At 45.0% G+C, this 21,785-nt stretch overlaps 1 protein-coding gene across 3 annotated transcripts; it reads left to right on the top strand.

The window, feature by feature from the left end:
- Positions 1–10,042: 10,042 nt before the first annotated feature.
- Positions 10,043–20,299, top strand: slc52a3 (solute carrier family 52 member 3). 3 transcript variants are annotated; one of them, XM_042098533.1, is made up of 5 exons: positions 10,043–10,328; positions 13,285–13,391; positions 17,558–18,856; positions 19,027–19,150; positions 19,550–20,299. In XM_042098533.1, exons 3-5 carry the CDS (start codon positions 17,871–17,873, stop codon positions 19,760–19,762), a joined length of 1,323 nt encoding a protein of 440 aa, XP_041954467.1. In that variant the 5' UTR covers positions 10,043–10,328; positions 13,285–13,391; positions 17,558–17,870; the 3' UTR covers positions 19,763–20,299. The 3 variants fall into 3 exon arrangements, with proteins under 3 accessions (XP_041954467.1, XP_041954468.1, XP_041954466.1); XM_042098534.1 differs by lacking the exon at positions 13,285–13,391; XM_042098532.1 differs by lacking the exon at positions 10,043–10,328 and having other exon boundaries at positions 12,856–13,391.
- The last annotated feature ends 1,486 nt before the right edge of the window (positions 20,300–21,785 follow it).

The following is a 21,785-nucleotide window of genomic DNA, read 5'->3' as shown; positions in this document are numbered from 1 at the left end:
ATATGAGATATACTGTTAAACTCCAAATAATAGCCCGGGCTTTTATTTTCCCAAATCGCCAAACTGCACCGGCTAGTATTAGAGACAGACGTCTATATGAGACAGGCCTTTAATTCCCTTTACACAAAACCATCAAATTAATTATTTCAAACACACTGAATGTCTACCTATATGACTAGGCTATCTGATGACAATTACGGATCATCATTCATTTAGTGTTGAGATGTTGTTCATTAAGTGAGATACAGTAAGATCCACATAACGGGGATAGCCAGAACAGATGAAACACGTTTTAATCATTAATTTACAAAGAGATCGTATCACACTGAAAGCTCATATTTTGTCACTAGCAAATATCCTATATCGGTCCTTTGTCAAATACAGTTGCATTATCAGCCCTGACCAAAACCGTTAAGGAATTATTTATGCAAAAGTGGAACATGCGTAATGTTTCATTCTCCCTTCCTTTCGGCATGAATGAAACAGCATGAGAGAGCCTGAACCATATTGTTTCTCCTGTATTTTATTTGGCATATTTGACAACCGTCTACATTTCAAATCATAGCCTACTTCCAGGCGTGCGGAAACATATTTTTGACCAGGGGTGCTGAATAACAAAATCATGGATGTCCGACAATTTCTCCCCCAGCATATGATTCGAATTTAGACAGCTAAATACGCAATTTCAGCGCTGTGTATGAGTAGGCCTAAGAGTGAGAAGTTTTATAATGCCCAGGGCAGCCACATTCCACTGCAACTACGCAGCACTTGCCACTCCGACTCATCAATAAAAACTGCGCTCGCACACACCAGACCCATAGAAGCGCACTTGACTTTACATCATTAACCTAAGGGAAATTCCTTTTCTGACTTCTTTCTCGTTATTGCCATGGCAGTACGCATTTAGAATAAAGAATAATGTTCGCGAACCCTTTTGTTTTGTTGCCAGCATAAAAACAAGCTTAGGCTACCATCGGCCTATCTGCAAATTTTAAACACAAGGGATGAATTGAACGCTGTCGAAGTCGGACATACTGTATAGGCATAGTTCATATTGAAAAAAGTTATACAATTTGGAACTCTAGCTTTTCCCCAATGCAGTCTTTTATTGCCATCTCATAACGTGCACAGACTGCACCATGCTTAAGCCCAAATCACACCAAAGATTCGCGACGAGATGAGCTGCAACATTCTATTAACCAGCAACTTGATGCAACATTCTAAAACCTTGCAACTGTGACCAGACATGGTGAATGCTTTGCGATGGCTTGCAACGACGTGCAACATCTAATTCACGCCGCTGCAACTCCTTTCTGCAACGGTTTCGTGTCATTGCAAATCTTTGGTGTGAATTGGGCTTTTAGACGATTAAATACAACCCGAACCTAAAAAACAGACCAGGCCTCTATTGGAGCCCGGCCTTTAACCCAAACCTATAGCCACACCAGGCGTTTAAAAGAGACAGGCATCAGTTTGGGACTCGGCTATTATTATGACCGCAATTTTCGCATGCCCAAATTTCCGTCAATGAGTCCCGGGACACTGAAAGACCGGGGTACACGAAACTTGGTGGGCATGTAACCCCACATGGATAGCATGGAACCATCGTTTTTCGTTTTGATCTGTAGCCCCCCCGCTGGACTGGACCCCCCGAAAGGAGGGTAGGGCAGACACAGTTTTCTGTGAATATCTCGAAAACCGTAGGGTTTAGGAGGACCATTTTGTTTTTGTATGTTGATCTCAAGGGGCCATGTCAACCCATTCATACCCACTCATTTCATGTATAGCGCCACCTAGTTAAACACAAAAAAGTAAAAATGAGGTGTTGTAATTGAAGGTATCTGTGACCTAACATAGTCAAAACTGCACGAAATTGGAAGTGTAGGATCATTATGACACCCTCTGTATGCACGCCAAGTTTCGTGGAATTCCGTTCATGGGGGGCCACACAATAAATTAATTTATGTTACTATACACCAACTGGCCTGTAGGTGGCCGGAGACAGTTTTCTGTGAATATCTCGAGAACCGTAGGGCCTAGGAGGTCCACCTTTTTTATGTATGTTGGTCTTAAGGGGGCATGTCAACCCATCCCATTACCACTTATTTCATGTATAGCGCCACCTAGTTAAAAATTAAAAAGCAAAAAATTTGGTGTTTTCATCACAATATCTCTGGCTGACAAGGTCAAAACTGCACGAAATTAAAAGTGTAGGATCATTATGACACCCTCCGAATGCATGCCAAGTTTTGAGTACTTTCGTTCATGGGGGGCCTTACAATAAAATAATTTATGTGTACATTTAGTGACGTACACCAACAAGGATTCCCGGGACACTGAAAGACCGGGGTACACGAAACTTGGTGGGCATGTACCCCCACATGGATAGCATGGAACCGTCATTCTTCGTTTTGATCTGTAGCCCCCCCCCCCGCTGGACTGGACCCCCCGAAAGGAGGGTAGGGCAGACACAGTTCTCTGTGAATATCTTGAGGGCTTGTAGGGCTTAGGATGACCAATTTTTTCCGTATTTTTGCCTCCAGGGGTCATGTTAACCCATTCCATGTGCACACATGTGCATAAACAGATACACACGCACACACATACATTTACAGTAATCATACGTATGACACATACTCACACAGTAGACATATGTACGCATGCATGCACATGCACAAACACACATACGCAGGCAAACACACAAGCACGCACATACACACACACACACACACACCCACACACATCAACATAAATTTGTACACGCACACATGCACACAATTCAAGAATTTTTCCCGTCATCTACTCCCTGAATTTTTGGTCATTGATACCCGGGACACCGAACCACCGGGGTACATGAAATTTGGTGGGTATGTAGCCCCACTAGACTTTTACGGAAAAATTTCATTTCGTCCCCGGGGACCACCACCCCCCCTCCTCGTGCTGGGCCCCCTAAACCGCAAAAACAAAAAAACAGTTTTTCCTAAATAACTACCTGAACCGTGGCACTGAGGATGAAGAATCTTTTATGGTATGTTGGTCAACCTGGCTCATAATCACTCATTTGTGATTTGCACCCCCACCCCCCGGTAAAAAATGAAAATGCAATATTATTCTGCTTTAATCGCCCCTATCTTCAGTTAAGATGTTCAGAACTGCACCAAATTTTATGTGTATGATTGACCTGGCATTCTCTGGGGGTATGCCAAGTTTCGTAGAATTTCATCCATGGGGGGGTCTAAAAAAATTAGGTTATGTGTACATTTAGTGACTGTACACTCATTGGCCTGTAAATGGCAGTGCACACATATACACATGCACACACACAGGCACCCACATACTATCGGTATTAGAACGGCCGATACATAATTACAAATTCAGTAGGATTAAAAGAAACCCAAAATAAATATTCATCATCATCATCATCATGGCTGCATTTTCAGTATTGGCGAGAAGTAGTCGTTTGTCCACTAGATGGCGCATCGTTGCAGTGAGACGTAATTTTGTTGGAAGTTAAAAGTGGGTTGGAAAAAACAATGGACGCTTCCTACAAGGACTGTAATTTACCGCAGCGAGCATCTAATAAGGATAGGACGATGTTCACATGAAGTGTAATTCCCATTTCTTCTTGAAGCCGAAATAAATCTGAGGATGTTTATCGGACATGCTTGGTTTTTACTGCAGGTACGTTAATCTTGTAATATCAATAAGGACCTAGGTAATGTTACCGTTAGCGTTGGTTGAGTGATGGAGGCATTTGATTGATTGCATTTGTAGAAAACTATAAATGCGGTTATACCAAGCAAATTGATAGCAGCACTGTTTGTATCTTTCGACTGTCATTTATTGCACGTGCTACAAAATCATTCTGTGCAATGGAAGATTTACCAACGTTACACCGGTCTGATACAGTTTTGCCTATACATGCCTGTTTGAGACGCCTGTTTATTTTGTTTTAAGTGCGTGCAGGGTGTGCGAGGGGAATCGATGTGCTTTGATGTAATCTTGGCTTGGTAGTTGTAGTCTGTGAAATTAAAAAGCACGTGTGTGTGAAGTATCCAAACAATGACACCTTCATTTAATTATGGCTGCTTTAGCAAAACACCTTAAGCTACTGTGTAGTGGGTCCCATTTAGAAGTGGCTACTTCATTCGCGCTTTCCTTGACTCATGGAGCTGCGTGAATGTTATTACAACTTTTCGCCACGATATGACAGTTTAAGTCCGCTTGATACTGTAAGGCGTAAGCGATTGGTTTCCAAAGGAGATTTCATTTGTGTCGCCAGCATAGCCTATTGACAATTTATGTTGTAAATAGGCCTACCTTATAATCCTACCTGTAGCTTATGGAGTTGTCATAACTCCCTGATGCATTTTTGCATTTAGAATAGCCAGAGCGTGTATATCTCAATCGGAAAATTAAACAATATCGGGTGCCTATGGACTAGGCTGGGTGAACCCAGCGTGATCTGCCCGCTATTTATTTTTTGATTTCTTAAAAGATTGAGCTTGGTCTGATGAAAGCCAGACTAGCCATGGACCTCAGTTAAACAATGCAAGGGAACATGAATCAGCCTATATTTGCACGAACAATAACGGACAAAAGCTCTTCAACTTTGGCCCGTTAAAATGTCTATGAACAGTCTAGCGACGCATTTCATCAAGGCCCATTTGGACATGTCAGTTATTTGCACCACTGGTTAGATGTAAAACAGCATTTCGTTTCAGACTAGGCTACTGTTACTTAATTTGTGCATTAACAATAACGTTTCAGACTACTGTTACTTAATTTGTGCATTGACAATAGAGTATTACATGAACTAAAGATGACTAAAATCTTATGTAGAAGAAGAAACATTCACAAAAAATCCATCCATCCAAAAATGACCTTTGTTTTTGATAGCTGTTGAAAACGGCATGGAACTGACAGAGATGTTTTTGTTTATAAATACATTAAAAAATAAATAAATAAATAAATAACATTATGCTGATACCTTTTGCTTTTCCCAAATACAATGTAGCCTACAGGTGTAAGTGACCTTTCATCAATCCAGTTGCAATGGATGAACTGTGATGAACTGCCCTACTTGTGATTGTTTAGAGATTTTAAAGGTTTTATAACAATGCTACATCTTCTTTGGCTATTCTACAATCTATTCACCTTTTCAGCACCAGTAGGCTACTTTCTGTGCAGCCGCACACACACACTCAGGCATGCCAAACAAGCATACACAAAAGTTTCAAGAGTGGGGGATGGAGTAAAATATGGAGACAAATTGAAGTGTGATTTATTTTCGCGGAACGGATGTACAGGACTGAGCGGCGGTCATATTTTGTACCGCTATGCGGTACATCTAGTTTGAAGTTTTACGGTAAGTGCGGTATCTCGACAAACAAAGCTGTTCTTCCAATGTGTTGTTTTTGTAAAGCAGGCGGGTGGGGTGGGTAGGTCTGTTATCTGGGCAGTAACTGCTATATCAGCGGGTGGTTGGGCCTGGGCTGGGGGGGACACTATTACAGATGTGTCAGCGCATTCGCGATGCTCATAAAAGATTAGTGTAACCATGGCAGAATTCTGCACTCGGATTAGGAGATTTAGCCAATTGATATAAGACTTTCTGGATTACTGTCTAGACGACGCCAGATAGGCCTATACGATGCGAAACCTACAGCAGGGCCTAAAGCGTGATTGCTTCTCCTGTGCTATCGTTTAGGAAGAGCACAGCTGTGGTTGACACCGCAGGTTTAAATCCCATACATATCTGAGAGCTTCCGGAGTCAAAATCAGTTGGATTACTGGTGGTTTTTTTTAATTGGCCAGGCCAGGTTTTTTCTTTTTCTGTTGCTAGGTCAAACACCATCCCAGATGGAGAGAACCAGTGTTGAGAAAGTTACTCAATAAATGTAATTGGTTACAGATTAGTACTACTACTGTAGCTATATTAGAAAATTTAATATTACAATTACTTTAGCGATGTAGCTATTTTGAATACTTAATTAAAGTAATGTAGCTTATTAGTACATTTGATTACCTCTTGATTGACATACTACAGGCAGTGCAAATTTATAATGAGAGCATTAAATAGGCCTGCTGGGAGGGTGCTGTGGCGCAACTGGCTACAGCTTCCATACCACACGTGGTTCCAAATGCCCACTGGGACCTGGCTCAGTCCAACTGGCTACAGCTTCCATACCACACGTGGTTCCAAATGCCCACTGGGATGCAACACGTGGTTCTAAATGCCCACTAGGACCTGGGTTTGAGTCCAACCAAGATAATTTACCGATCCCACCCCGTCTCTCTCCAACTCGCTTCCTGTCTCTCTTTCACTGTCCTATCAAATTAAAGGTATGAAAGCCCCCCATATTTAAATATAATATACAGCAATGTTTAGCCCCACTATACGGAAAGTGTTTTTTTTTTTTCTCCACATTTTGTTATTTTTCAGACATATCTTAAAATGTTTTCTCATCAATCTACACACACTACTCCAACACCCCAGAAAAAACAGGTGTTTGGTGTGGTTTGTAAATTTATAAAAAAAAAAAATAAAAGACTGAAATATACCATTTACATTACAACTACAAAGTATTCACACCCTTTGTTATGATGCTTGTAATTGAGCTCTGGTGCATCCTACTTCTATCAATGGTCCTTGAGATGCTGACTAAATGAATTCATTGGACATTATTAGGAAAGACACATCTCTTTGTATAAGGTCTCACAGTTGATGGTCTATGTCAGAGTGAAAACCAAGCCACAAGATTTGTCCTGCAAGACCGGGTTGTGGGAAGGATACAAGAAAATTTCTCCAGCATTAAAAGTGCCCAAGAGCACAGTAGCCTCCATCATTCTCAAATGGAAAAGTTTGGAACAACCAACAGTCTTCCTAGATCTGGCCTCTCAGCCAAATTGAGTAATCTGGGACGAAGGGCCTGGGTCAGACATGTAACCAAGGACCCAATGGTCACTATGAAGGAGATCCAGAGTTCCTTTGAGAGGATGAGAGAAGCGTAAAGAAGAACACACATCAGTGCCTGGTTCCTTCCACACACCATTGGGAATTGTGGCCAATAGTTCAGTCTTCGTTTCATCAGACCAGATGATTTTACTTCTCGGTCACTTCTCATGAGTCGTTCAGGGGCTTTTTAGGAAACTCGCAGCAAAACATGGCTTCCATCTGGCCACTCTACCATAAAGGCCTGATTGGTGGAGTGCTGCACTGATGTTTGTCCTTCTTTACGCTTCTCTTGTCCTCTCTAAACACCAAAAATGTGATCAGTAACTAATTCAATTACACTTTTTCTCTCGGTAACTAAATTAATTACATTTATTTAGCAATTGACTTTGACTTTACTGATGTAACTCCACAACCTTGCTACAGAGATTATTAGGACACATTTAGAATGGGCCAGTGACATTTGAGATTTGGGTTTTTCTTTGTATTTGATTCGATTCAGGACAGATGTTTGGTGCAGTTAGAGATCGTTTTCTGATCCCTCCACCAGAGTGGTTGGGAAAACAGAGTGGCGACACTCATATAAGAGACCGCCAATCACTTCGTCTTTAGCCAATGAGTTACTAGATTACGCTCTCCAGCATCCAGAAATACATCTTGCCCTCCTGCGATGCAGCCATTCAGCACAGTTTTTTTGGAACTGTTCGCCTTGACCCTTCTAGATAGATGGCAGAAACGTTACCAAAAGTCAATGCAGACCACAGTGGACCGGCCCCCCACCCCCAACACACACACACGCACACACACACAAATACACTTAACACAGTGTTTAGCATTTTGTGATCAGATGAACCTCTGATCCGTGTGCCTGCCTGACCTTAATCCACACACACACACCAGGAAGCCACATCTCTGATGATATCTGAGGTGGGGTTGTGGTAGGACAAAACACACACACACACAGAGATCAGTGGAGGCCGTGTGTTACTGTTAGTCATAACAGTGATTGCATTAGCTCAGTCTCTGAACCCATCACAAAGTCAAAGTCAAAGTCAAAGTCAGCTTTATTGTCAATTTCTTCACATGTTCCAGACATACAAAGAGATCGAAATTACGTTTCTCTCTATCCCACGGTGAAGACAAGACATATTTTACCAATTTAAGTCCACAGACAAACATAACATTCAAGTAAACAAAAAAGTAAGTAAATAAGAGGGCACATATAATAATGAAAAAAAATAAGAGCAGCAAAATTTGGTTTAAATTGTGCATAGACAGTCAATAAAATACTAGTGCAAAGTCAGGCCAATAAAAGGCTTGGGTAGTTCTGTTTGACCTAAGTAAGAAAGAAAGTGACATAGTGGTGCAAGTTATGTAAGAGCAGCAGATGTGTTGTGTTTTCAGGACAACAACAAGTTGTAAAGTGTACAAGTGTGCAAGTGTGCAAGTGGAGTAGTGCACGCGGCCATTGTGGGTCCAATGTCCAGGATGTTATGTAGCTGAGGGTGGAGGGGGGAGAGGAGGGAGAGAGTTCAGCATCCTTACAGCTTGGTGTATGAAGCTGTTGGTGAGTCTGGTAGTGCGGGAGCGCAGGCTTCTGTACCTCTTCCCAGAGGGCAGTAGATCGAACAGATTGTGAGCGGGGTGACTTGCATCACTCACAATTTTGGTCGCCTTGCGGGTGAGGTGGGTGGTGTAAATGTCCTTCAGGGAGGGGAGTGAAGCACCAATAATCCTTCCAGCTGTGTTCACTATGCGCTGCAGGGCTTTCCTGTTGTATTCAGTGCAGCTTCCGCCCCACACAGCGATACAGCTGGAGAGGATGCTCTCAATGGTGCCTCGGTAGAATGTGGTCATGATGGCTGGTGGAGCACTTGCTCGCCTGAGTTTCCGCAGGAAGTACAGGCGGCGCTGAGCTCTCTTCGCCAGTGATGCAGTGTTGGTGGTCCAGGAGAGGTCTTCGCTGATGTGCACCCCCAGGAATTTGGTGCTGCTCGCTCTCTCCACCACAGCACCGTCGATGGTCAGTGGCAGGTGTTGGGTGTGACCTCTCCGGAAGTCAACAACAATCTCTTTGGTCTTGCTGACGTTCAGCAGGAGGTTGTTGTCCCTGCACCACGTGGTCAGATGGTCGACCTCCAACCTGTATTGGGTCTCGTCGCCCTTGGTGATGAGACCCACCAGAGTTGTGTCGTCAGCAAATTTCACTATGTGATTGTTGCTGTAGGTTGCAGTGCAGTCATGCGTCAGCAGGGTGAAGAGCAGCGGACTGAGCACGCAGCCTTGGGGGGCCCCTGTGCTCAGTGTGATGCTGCTTGAGGTATTGTTGCCAACACGTACTACTTGGGGCCTCTGACAGAGGAAGTCCAGTAGCCAGTTGCAGAGGTAGGTACTGAGTCCCAGTTTGTCCAGTTTGCAGATGAGTTGTTGTGGTATTATGGTGTTGAATGCAGAACTGAAGTCTATAAACAGCAATCTCACATATGAGTCTCTTTTTTCCAGGTGGGTGAGGGCTGGGTGGAGGGCAGAGCAGATTGCATCCTCTGTAGACCGCTTGGCTCGGTATGCAAACTGGAAGGGGTCCAGGGTGGGGGGGAGAATGGCTTTGATATGTGACATGACAAGCCGCTCAAAGCACTTCATGATGATGGGTGTCAGTGCCACAGGGCGGTAGTCATTGAAGCAGGATGGAGCAGTTTTCTTCGGCACAGGTATGATGGTGGCAGCTTTGAAACATGATGGGACGATGGCTTGCTTCAGGGAAGTGTTAAAGATGTCTGTGAAGACATCCTTAAGCTCCCCTGCGCAGTCCTTCAGCGCACGACCTGGGATGTTGTCTGGACCTGTTGCCTTACGGGTGTTGATAGCAGCAAGTGTCCTCTTCACGCTGTCGGCAGAGAGGCACAGGGGCTGCTCATGTAGAGGGGGATGGGTCTTCTGTGGGCAGGTGCTGTTTTGTGCTTCAAAGCGAGCAAAGAAGCGGTTCAGGTTGTTGAGCAGAGGGATGTTGCTCTCACAGCTCTGTGGCGTATCACTGGAGTAAATAAGTGAAAGCGCTGGTTTCCACGGTTTCTAGGCTGGCACCCCGCCTGGGGGTTTAATAATATAGATGGTCTGTTAGTCCGGTGTGTGTTTCCATACAGTCCAGCTGCTTCATGTGACACACACACATCATGTGCTGCTGCCAGATGTAGGTCAATGTGTGTGTGTGTATATTTTACTGGAAGTAGACACCTGGATGCCGTGGGTTAATCTGGTTTAATGGGACCAATAAGCCCAGGTATAAATGACAGCCAGCCGCACTCTCCCTATGAAGTAGGACGCCAGGAGGTATTTTCAAAGAGAAATCTTCCACTGATGCAAGTGTTCAAAGGTCAGTACCCATTTTACACAGGTTACTTTGACACACACTCTCGCTCTTCTCTTTCTCTCCCTTTCTCTCTCACACGCACACACCTATTGTTTTATTTTATCCTGTTCTATTTTCCTATCTACACTTTAGATGGGATATTGAGTCCAAACCTTATTAGCAAAGATTTACTGAGCCCAAAGTCAAATCAGGGTGTTCCCCATAAAACAACACTTGACACTTACAAAACAATTACACACACTTGTAACCTATAACACAACAAAACACACATACAACTCTTATAACAGAACGAAATACACACAACTCTTATAACACAATAAAATACACTTACAAAACAACAAACACTAACAACCTTTATACAACAATTGGGTTCTATGGAACTATTTATTTGTTTCTGATTGGCCGAGAGACGTTCCATGAGTTGGAATATCCCTGGACATTTCAACTCAGAATTTGCACAGCTAATAATAAATCACTCCGCGATACAATGCGAAGATTTGACACAATGTTCTCATCCCAGCTCTCCACTATTTCAAGCAATGGGTCCCTATCTTTTACTGTCTATGGTTACTTAAGCAATATAGCACGAGTGAGAGTGGGGTTGGTCATGGCCTCCGGCCTCGTGGCTACGGCCGAACAACACCCGTGGGAATATCCATGACCAATCCCACGATCACGAGTGCTATATTGCTTTTATACAACAATTCTACCACAAACTAAATAATCTGAAAACATCCCGTTATTGTTTAATTTTTTTTTTAATTTCGACATCGTTCTTTCGCACCAAAAAATAGTTCCCTTTTCAGCGTCTTGGTTGCTAGGTAACCAACATTCCAGATCCCTCATTACGGGTCTTTGTGGTTTACGTGTCTTCTTGAAAGAAATGTTGAAAGTCGGGCTGAAATCACATTCATATCTAGGTTTGCTGCATGCATGTTACAAGGATGGGCCATGTCATGTAAGGGACATGGTACTGCAAAAAAACGGAAACATAGTCTACATTGCAGAACCACTCAACTTTATTAATTTATGGTGAATAAATGTTACACTACTGTGCACTGCCTGACGTGACGATGCTAGCAGGTTAGCTAACTATGCTAACGTTAGTTATCTACAAGTCTCCTCCAAGTGACAATCATATTATACACAATGCTGGCAATGCTGAGAACAATTAGCATCCTCGTTTATCTTACTTACATTGAGTTGACTGTGTGGCTTAATCCACAGATGTGGTGAAGCACTGTTTCGTTATGGTTTGCTAAGGAGTAACCATAGACAGTAAAAGATAGGGACACACAACAAAGCACACATACAACTCGTATGAAACAACAAAACACACGTACAACATGTATGAAACAACAAAACACGTACAACATGTATGAAACAACAAAACACACGTACAACTCGACAAACACACAAGATGTTCCCCATAAAACAACAGCACACTTACAACTCTCATAATATAACACAACACACATACAATTCTCATAACATACACGGCTCTTATGACAAACACACGCCCATCTCAGTGACTAAATGACCCACTTTCACTGAACAGACTTCACCCCGACTGATCTCTCTTACCAAACACCACACCCTTGTCTCTCTCCAGAACTCTCCATCTGGTTGTGAGTTAAAGAACAGCACGGATCACAGGGGGTTAAAGAACCACGGATCACAGGGGGTTAAAGGAACTGTATGTAAGATTGTGGCCAAAACTGGTACTGCGATCACTTTCAAATTACTGTAGAGCGGTGTATCCCCTCCCCCTCCACCCTGACTGGCAGAGCTGGCAACCCGGATGCCGAAACACTACTGACTTTGTGATTAGTAGATAGGTGGAGGGTGGCGCATCAGGCCAAAACACAACATGACAACATCAACATCAGTTGAGGGCTGCAACTTCACTTTTTAAATGACAATATCCTGGCCGGACTACTGTTGCCAGTGATATAAGTATTTGAAATGAACATGATTTTTTTAATGTCTAGTGACATAGCAGGGCCATTTTATGATTAATTGAAATACATTTCTTACATACGGTTCCTTTAAAGAACAGCATGGATTGCCGGGGGGCTGAGGGAGTGGGGTTTCAGGGCGAAGGTCAGAGGTCAGGAAGGTTATTATTGCCTGGCTGGCGTCGAGGAGAGGCCTTCAGAGAGGCTGTCCTGAGCATGCGTGCCTGTGCTCCCCGTCATGGGCTTGTGACTTTAACTTGTGGTTTTAAAAATCAATCATAGTTCACCTAATCTAATCTAACCCCCCCCCCCCCCCCCCCACAAAGAGCATTCTTTCACATACACAGCTAGCTCATAACTATGTACGCACATACACACACACACTGTTGAGTGCTTCCCACACATATACACAGCTGTCTCAGACAAGCATGCACACACATACCACACACTCACACACAAAAAATAAACATTTTGTACCAGTGTATTTTTGTACACCAGTGTATGTTGAGCATGTCCCTCCCTCCCTTTCTCTCTCTCTCTCTCTCTTCTCTCTCTGTCTCACACACACACAACTATCTCAGATGCACTCCATGGTGTATATGTATGTCCCTTATACACACATATACACACAAACACACACAGCTGTGTATCAGTATGTCCCTTTTACATACATATTTTCTACACACACACACACAGCTGTGTATCAGTATGTCCCTTATTCATACATATTTTCTACACACACACACACAAACACAGCTGTGTATCAGTATGTCCCTTAAACATACATATTTTCTACACCATCAGTATGTCCCATACACAGCTACCTCTATCTCACACACACACACACACACACACACTTGGCTGTCATGTGAAAGCAGAGCGGTGGTGCTGTATTAGCGAGGGACGGGCCAGAGGGCAAATCAGAACCCTCCCATTCAGCAGCAGCTTTAAAAGGGGCATACACTGACCCCACACACACTTACAACACACTCTTGCGGTAGAGCTGAACTCTGGACAGACACACACACACGCACACCGATCACAGATCTCATGTGCTGCCAGTTAACGTGAGACAGAAGGACCGGAGACTGTCTTCATTACACACGAGGTAAGTGTGTGTATGTGTGCGTGCGTGCGTGCGTGTGTGTGTGTGTGTGTTTAGGGAGGGAGAAGTGGTTCAGAGTAATGTGATTTAGTGACTCAAATGCACACTGTAGGCCTAGCACTTCTCACTTCCCTCAGGAGCCATGTTCCCGCTCACGTCTCCTCTCTGCTCACACGGCTAGTTTGCCAGTTCTAAACATCGCGTCTCCTCTCTGCTCACACGGTTAGTTTGGCAGTTCTAAACATCGCGTCTCCTCTCTGGTCACATGGCTAGTTTGGCAGTTCTAAACATCGCGTCTCCTCTCTGGTCACACGGCTAGTTTGGCAGTTCTAAACATTCTGAGCACTCTGACACACTGCTGCTGTGCTGTCTTGCTGATAGTCCATATGCCATTCATGCTGCAATAACAAATGCCAGTGAATGGTGGTGTTTTTGTCTAAAGTACATTTCCCTCCTCCATAGATTGAAAACATGCATGAGACTGTATGGCGCATACACTGCGGACAACATGTGTGTGTCTGTGGACTGTGTGTGTGTTTGGTCAGTGTGTGTCTGTGGACTGTATGTGTGTGTTTGGTCAGTGTGCATGTCTGTGTGGACGGTGTGCGTGTCTGTGTTGACAGTGTGTGTGTCTGTGGACTGTCTGTGGACAGTCTGTGTGGACAGTGTGTGTGTCTGTGTGAACAGTGTGCGTGTCTGTGGAGTGTGTGTGTGTCTGTTTGGTCAGTGTGTGTCTGTGGACAGTGTGTGTGTGTGTCTGTGTGGACAGGGTATGAGGCAGGCCTGGGCAGTGTCCTACACATCTTGAGTTGCTCTAGTGAAGATGACCAGATCACAGCAGTGAAGTTGTTAGGGGGGTGAGCTTGTGGGGAAACTGTAACGGTAGGTTTCCACACAGCGAAACACATCACACATGTCACCCTACCCAATTTGGCCTTGGGGGCGAAGAGGTCAAGGAGATGGCCACTGCATGATTGATGTAAGGACTCAGGATTACTGACTTACCAGTTGGTCTGAGTTGCCTGTTGTTCTGGTATTAAATATTTAGGCCGCTTGCATGTGCTGAAATAATACTTAATCGTAATGAGATGCAAAGAGTTACTGTTTAACTCCTCCTGTAATGAAGGCTTGAAACACTGTGTGCAGAGACAAAACGTGCCTACCTCAGAATGACCCACTTTTACTGAAAGTTTTATGAAACTTCCAGTCAACTCACTTCACCTTAAGGGACCACTGTTACCAAACACTAATGCAGAAACTACACGCACCCTACAATCTCTTACCAAACAACTAACGCAGAAACAACACACATCCTACACTCTCTTACCAAACACTACTGCAAAAACTACACACATCCTACACTCTCTTACCAAACACTACTGCAGAAACTACACACATCCTACACTCTCTTACCAAACAACTAACGCAGAAACAACACAGATCCTACACTCTCTTACCAAACACTACTGCAAAAACTACACACATCCTACACTCTCTTACCAAACACTACCGCAGAAACCACACACATCCTACACTGTTAAAAACTAATGTGTTGTCCCTATCTGGACACAGAGATGTGTAAAAACAACGCAAGTTGTGTTGTAAAGTGTAAAGACCTCAGGGAGTGATTATGAATGAAGTGTGTTACCTCAGCTCCAGCACTGATCAGGTTCAGCGTGTATTAACGCTAAAATGGACGTGAGATATGAATGTGTGTGTGTGTGACCCCAGCGTGTATTAAAGGCTACACATTCTAAAGAATATCTGACCCCATCTAACTTAAAGGAGAATTCCGGTGTGATATTGACCTAAAGTGTATTGAAACATGATACCGAGTGTGAACGTATGTCTCATAGCCCATCTCGGCTTGTCCCCTGCACTCCAAAATCTGGCGCTAGTTAGCCGATGCTACCAACAGCTTTTTCAATAGTGGTGCTTCGGCATCGGGCTAGCCATGCAAATAAATCACTGTTTTACACCCATTTACGAGGCTCAATGTATCTCCACACTTCATTGGTAGACTTCCGAGGGCCCTGACATTTAAAACGAGACATTGAGAACTTTGAAAAAGCATTGGTAGTTTACTTACAAGACGATTTATACAGACAGTATCTTCACGAAGTTTAGCGTTTGCAGCCATCTTGAATTTAGTCACGATAAGTCGAGCAACGAGTAAGAATGAACAGGTATGATAAGGGATCAGATTCCAAAAATAATTCAGTGGAAATGCATGGATTCCAGTTTCTTCCAGTAGCAGCAACTGGAATCCATGCATTTCCACTGAATTATTTTTGGAGCGCCAGATTTTGGAGTGCAGGGGACAAGCCGAGATGGGCTATGAGACATACGTTCACACTCGGTATCATGTTTCAATACACTTTAGGTCAATATCACACCGGAATTCTCCTTTAACACTGATATGGACGTGAGCTATGAATGTGTGTGTGTGTGACCCCAGCGTGATATGGACGTGAGATATGAATGTGTGTGTGTGACCCCAGCGTGTATTAACGCTGATATGAACGTGAAATATGAATGTGTGTGTGTGACCCCAACGCCACGCTGCTCACACTGTGAATGAGTAACCAGGAGGTCAGGAGCGACTGTCAGGAGGTGACTTGTGTAAAGGAGACGCTCCACGCTGCAGCAGTGACACAGCTCTTTCTATTAATATCCTCCTCTCTCTTTCTCTCTCTCTCTTCCTCTTTCTAGTCCTCTCTCTTTCACTCGCTCTCTTTCTTTATTCCTCCTGCTCTCTCTCTCTCTCTCAATTCAAGTCAATTCAAATATGCTTTATTGGCACGACAAATCATATGATGCATTGCCAAAGCATTCACAGGAATAGTGATAATTACAAAAAAGTAAACAAACAAACATATACAAACATTATAAACAGTTACACTTCATCAATGTGTGATGTGTGTGGGCGCGTTGCTCAGTGGTCACTCCTCTTTCTGTCACAGTTGTGTATGTAGTGTGCAGCTAGTATTGCACAATCTTCCTCTTCTCCTAATAAATATCTAATTTTCTTGTGATCTTCGATCTCAAAGAATTTTGGATATATAGATTGGAATTTTGGATAGAAGTTGGAGCGTATTTCTTAGGGCAGTTAGGGCAGCTAGTGAGGAAGTGTCGTTCTGACTCAATTTCTTTTTTGTCACAGTTCACACAAAGTCTGTTTTCTTTAGGCAACCAGGTTTGCCTGCGTCTGCCTGTTTCTATTGCCAGACTGTGGTTGCTAAGCCTGTATCTAGACATTGTTTTTCTCAAGTTGGTGTCTCTTACAATTGTCAATTATTTTGCTAATTGGTATTAGAGTCAAATAACTTTGTAGTTTACTTTGTTTTTCTGTTGTTTTTGTCCAGTATGTGAGATATTTTTCTTTCTGGGTGTTGATAATTTGGTTGGTATTTATTCTTTCAAGAGGGGTGCCAGTGTCCTGAGGCTGAATAGTGATGTTAGTTCCATTGGTTGTTTCTTGCTGGAGCCTATGGACCAACTGGATGAGGGGACTCTTTTCTATGTTCAATTCTTGGCTCTTTAAGGCTTTGAAGTGATAGGATGTGGGGTCGCTTGTTTTTAAATGTTGCCAGAATTTGATGGCTCTCTTTTAAATTTTTAGAAGGAGGGGGAACTGGCCGAGTTCTGCCCTGCATGCATTAGTTGGTGTTTGTTTCTGCATTTTTAGAATGTTCCTGCAGAATTCTGCATGCAGGGTTTCAATTGGATTTTTGTCCCATTTTTCAAAATCGTGGTTTGTTAGGGGACCCCACACTTCACTGCCATATAGAGCAATGGGCTCAATAACCGATTGGAATATTTTGAGCCAAATTCTGATTGGTATTTCAATATTAATATATTTTTTATGGCATAGAAAGCCTTCTCTCTTTCTCTCTCTACTCCTCTCTTGCTCTCTCATTCATTGTCTTTCTCTCTCTTTATCCCTCTCTTCTGATCTCTCTCTCAATCTCTCTCTCTCTCCCTCCCCCTCTCTCTCTCTATTCCTCTCTCTCTCTCTTCCTCTTTTTCTTGTTCTTCCTCTCTGAGCTCAGTGTGTGAGACGCCACAGCTGTTCAGACAGGAAGTTTCATGTTACTCAGTTTCCTTTCTGCACCACGGAAGAGTGAAGACGTTTCTCATCTCATCTCTCTCTCCTGTTTTCCTTTCAGGCTCTGAGGAGACACACACACACACACACACACACACTCACACACTCACAGCTGAGTGTCACTGCCTGCACACAGACACTCACCTCACACTCACAACACACAAACCTACACAGAGGTTGACATCTCACCAAACCCTGAAGTAAGACTAAATCACGCACACGCACACGCACACACACACACACCATCTGAGCCCCCGTCCTCACTGGCTGTCTCAAACTAGACACGGCACAGACCCCGACCCCTGCAGCAGCTCCTGGTCCGCTCCCATTGGTGTGGTTCTGTTCCGGACCTACTGGTCATTACTGCCACGGCGATGTCCCTGTGGGTGCACGTACTGGCCTGTGCCTTTGGGCTGGGTTCATGGGTGGCGGTCAACGGGCTGTGGGTGGAGCTTCCCCTGATCGTGACTGTGCTGCCGGAGGGCTGGGATCTGCCGTCACACCTGACGGTCATCATCCAGCTGGCCAACTTGGGCCCGCTGCTGGTGACAGTGGCGCATCGCCTGTGCCGGGGGCGCGTGCGGGAGAGTCCGGTGGTGTCCGGCGTGCTGGCGCTGGGCGTGCTGTCCTGCGTGCTCCTGGCCACGCTCTGGCGTCGCACCTCCTGGTTTCTCGGGCAAGAGCGCAGCACTGCCTTCTTCGCCCTCACCTTCTTCCTCGCCCTCCTCGACTGCACCTCCTCCGTCACCTTCCTGCCCTTCATGATGCAACTTCCTGCCAAGTACGTGACGTCCTACTTCATCGGCGAGGGCCTGAGCGGGTTGGTGCCGGGCCTGGTGGCGTTGGCGCAGGGTGTGGGCATGGCCCGCTGCGTCAACGTCTCCCAGTCATCCGCCAACGGCAGCGACCCCGGCTTCGCCATCCAGACGGAGTACCTGCCACCCAACTTCTCCACTGAGGTCTTCTTCGGCTTCCTGGCACTCATGACGGCTGTCAGCCTGGCCGCCTTCGCCGCCCTGACCCGTGTACCACGCACCTACCAGCTGTCCACCGAGAACCTGGTGCCGGAGAGCGACTCAGTGGCGTCCGTGTGCTCCGGCGTGGACGCCAAGGGCTCCGGCGGCGGTGAGGAGCGCGTGCAGAGTCGCCCCCTGCTGGCCAAGCCTGGCCACAGCGCGTCTCAGCTGGCCTTTATCTACGGCATGGTGGTGTGGGTGAACGGCGCTACCAACGGGCTGCTGCCCTCCGTGCAGACCTACTCCTGCATGCCCTACGGGCACCTGGCCTACCACCTGTCTGCCGCCCTCGCCTCTGTGGCCAATCCCGTCGCCTGCGTCATCGCCATGTTCCGTCCCAAACGGTGAGGAACCGCAGCCTGTCTGTTGTCCAGCTGTAGAACTAATGTTTACTAAGAACACGTAAACAACAAACACAGTCAACTGTACAATAATAACTCATCCATGCAGATCCATAGGGTGCTGTGTGATAGTGTGTGTGTATTCTGTCTGATGTGTGTGTGTGTGCTTTCAGGTCGCTGGTGTTTTTAGGGGTGCTGTGTTTCCTGGGCTCTGTGTTTGGGGGGTACAACATGGCCATGGCTGCCATGAGCCCCTGCCCATTGTTACAGGGCTCAGCGTTGGGGGAGGCCATCATCGTAAGTTCCTTCTCACGTTTCATGGTGTTTTAAGCCCCCACTGTCGACTTCAAGGCAGCGCTGCGACCATCGACTTCAAGGCACCTAACCCTAACTCTAATTTCCTAACCCTGGTGCCTTCCATGCAGTGCTGCCTGGAAGATGATGTTGGGGCCTTCAATAATGTGGTATACCGTGATATTAATGAAATACATTTTTCACATCAGTATTTTGTATTTTATTTGTTACATTTCATGAGTCAGTATTTGTAGTTTGTAACAAAATAGTTTTTGAGGTATATTTGCCCACCTCTATCTGTAGTGTGCCTGTGTGTGTGTGTGTGTGTGTGTGTGTTCATGTGTGCATGTGTTCGTATGTGTGTGCATGTAACAACTCCTCTCTATCTCTGATGTGTTCCAGGTGATGTCCTGGGTGCTGTTTACTGGCCTGCTGTCCTATGTGAAGGTAATGGTGGGGGTGATCCTGCGAGACGAGAGCCACAGCGCCCTCGTGTGGTGTGGAGCTGCAGTGCAGGCTGGCTCCCTGCTGGGCTCGGTCACCATGTTCCCACTGGTCAACATCTACCACCTCTTCCAGGCTGGGGACGTCTGCAGCACCACCTGCCCCTCCTGAGCCACTGGCCTGGGCTGGGAAACAGCGCCCCCTGTGGCTTGGAGGCTAATGTGCAGGACTGTGTGGGACGCTTCTCGCCCAGAGACACAGACAATCTGAACTGCTGTGCTTCTCTATCTTTATCTTTATTTATTTGGCGGACGCTCTCATCCAAAGCGACTGACCGATACAAGTCAAGTAATATCATGTCCAGACTCCTTGGACCAACTCGGGGTTAAGTGCCCTGCCCAAGGACGCAACTCGGCATTAAGTGCCCTGCCCAAGGACACAACTCGGGGTTAAGTGCCCTGCCCAAGGACACCACAGTGGCACCTGGGAATCAAACTCATGACTTTTCAGGCCACTGTAGGCAAACCAGGCTCCTTGTCCACTACACTGCCATACTGCAGACAAACTCTGCTCCTTGTCCAGTACACTACCATACAAACGACAGCTCACACACTGCACACACTCAACACACACTGCACACACTCAACACACACTGCACACACTCAACACACTTAACACACACTGCACACACTCAACACGCTTAACACACAATGCACACACTCAACACACACTCAACACACACTGCACACACTGCACACACTTAACACACACTGCACACACTCAACACACACTCAACACATACTGCACACACTCAACACATACTGCACACACTCAACACACACTGCACACACTCAACACACACTGCACACACTCACTGCACACACTCAACACACACTGCACACACTCAACACACTTAACACACACTGCACACACTCAACACACACTGCACACACTCAACACACACTGCACACACTCAACACACACTGCACCAACTCAACACACACTGCACACACTGCACACACTCAACACACACTGCACACTCAACACACACTCAACACACACTCCACACACACTGCACACACAGAGAGGCGCCACCTCTTTGTCTGCTGTGTTTACGCTAGAGGGTCCCGTGGTAGGGGGGTCAATTTCACTGTTGGTAACGTGATAGGGACGGAATAGAGCATAGAAATCAACGGGAGCGCGAGAGCAGGACGGAGCCAGAGTTTAAATTAAAAATTACGCTGCAATGCCCAAAGATTGCATTTTGTTTTATAAAAAAGAACCACTTACAACTCAAAATACGTTTGTTGATCGGCTACTCAGTACAGCAGTAGCCAATCAGAGCAAAACAAAGCATTTGCCCTGTTCACAACTGAAGGTGTTTTCTATTGCCATATTAACGTGAGCTAATTGCTAATGTTGGTTGAGATGCTAGTTTTTGTAATGGCAGGACACATGGTAGCAAAAACAATCGAAACATGTCTAGCTTTACTCAAGACATTAACACTATAATATTGTGTAATTGTCAAGATCTATGGCTCACTGTGTTTAAAGTTGATCTTAATAACCCTCGTCACCTCGATCATCTGATGGTTGTAGCTAACTTTTGACAACATATAGGGATCGAAACGGGAGCAGGGCGGGATTTTGGAGTCTTTCTCTGGATTTTGCAGGACAGGATTTTATTTGGGGGGCAGTCACGTGATCGGGATATGACGGGAGTATTTTTGTGGGCTTGGGATGGGGGTGTCAATTGATTCCTGTGTCACCCTCTAGTTTACGATGATGATAGTCTGTTGTTTCTGCTGGTCATAATTTGACAGGGGATGATGTGTTGTGGCTTTACAGTTTTTCCAAATCGGTTGTTTTTATTATTTGTACATTTTTTTCTCTAAATCAGCAGGATCAGACCACATTGACAACAGATGATTTATCAACATGATCAGCTAAATGACCACAAGCTGCTAATGAGAGCGTTTACACATTACAGTTTTTCTCAGTGACTTTGGTGCATTTCTCAAATCATCAAAGCAATTGAGAAAAAACTGTTGTGCAAATGTGTATGTTACTGCATTTCTCAAAACTGCATCTTGCTCAAATGTTTTGTTTATGCCTCAAAAGCAAATGTTTATACCAATGAAGCTGTCAGTGCAATCAAAATGACAAGTCCTGACATCATTGTTTATGTCAAATT

The sequence above is a fragment of the Alosa sapidissima genome, chromosome 7 (assembly GCF_018492685.1).
Source record: "Alosa sapidissima isolate fAloSap1 chromosome 7, fAloSap1.pri, whole genome shotgun sequence".
Lineage (NCBI taxonomy): Eukaryota > Metazoa > Chordata > Actinopteri > Clupeiformes > Clupeidae > Alosa > Alosa sapidissima.
This window is presented reverse-complemented; position numbering and strand designations above follow the sequence as displayed.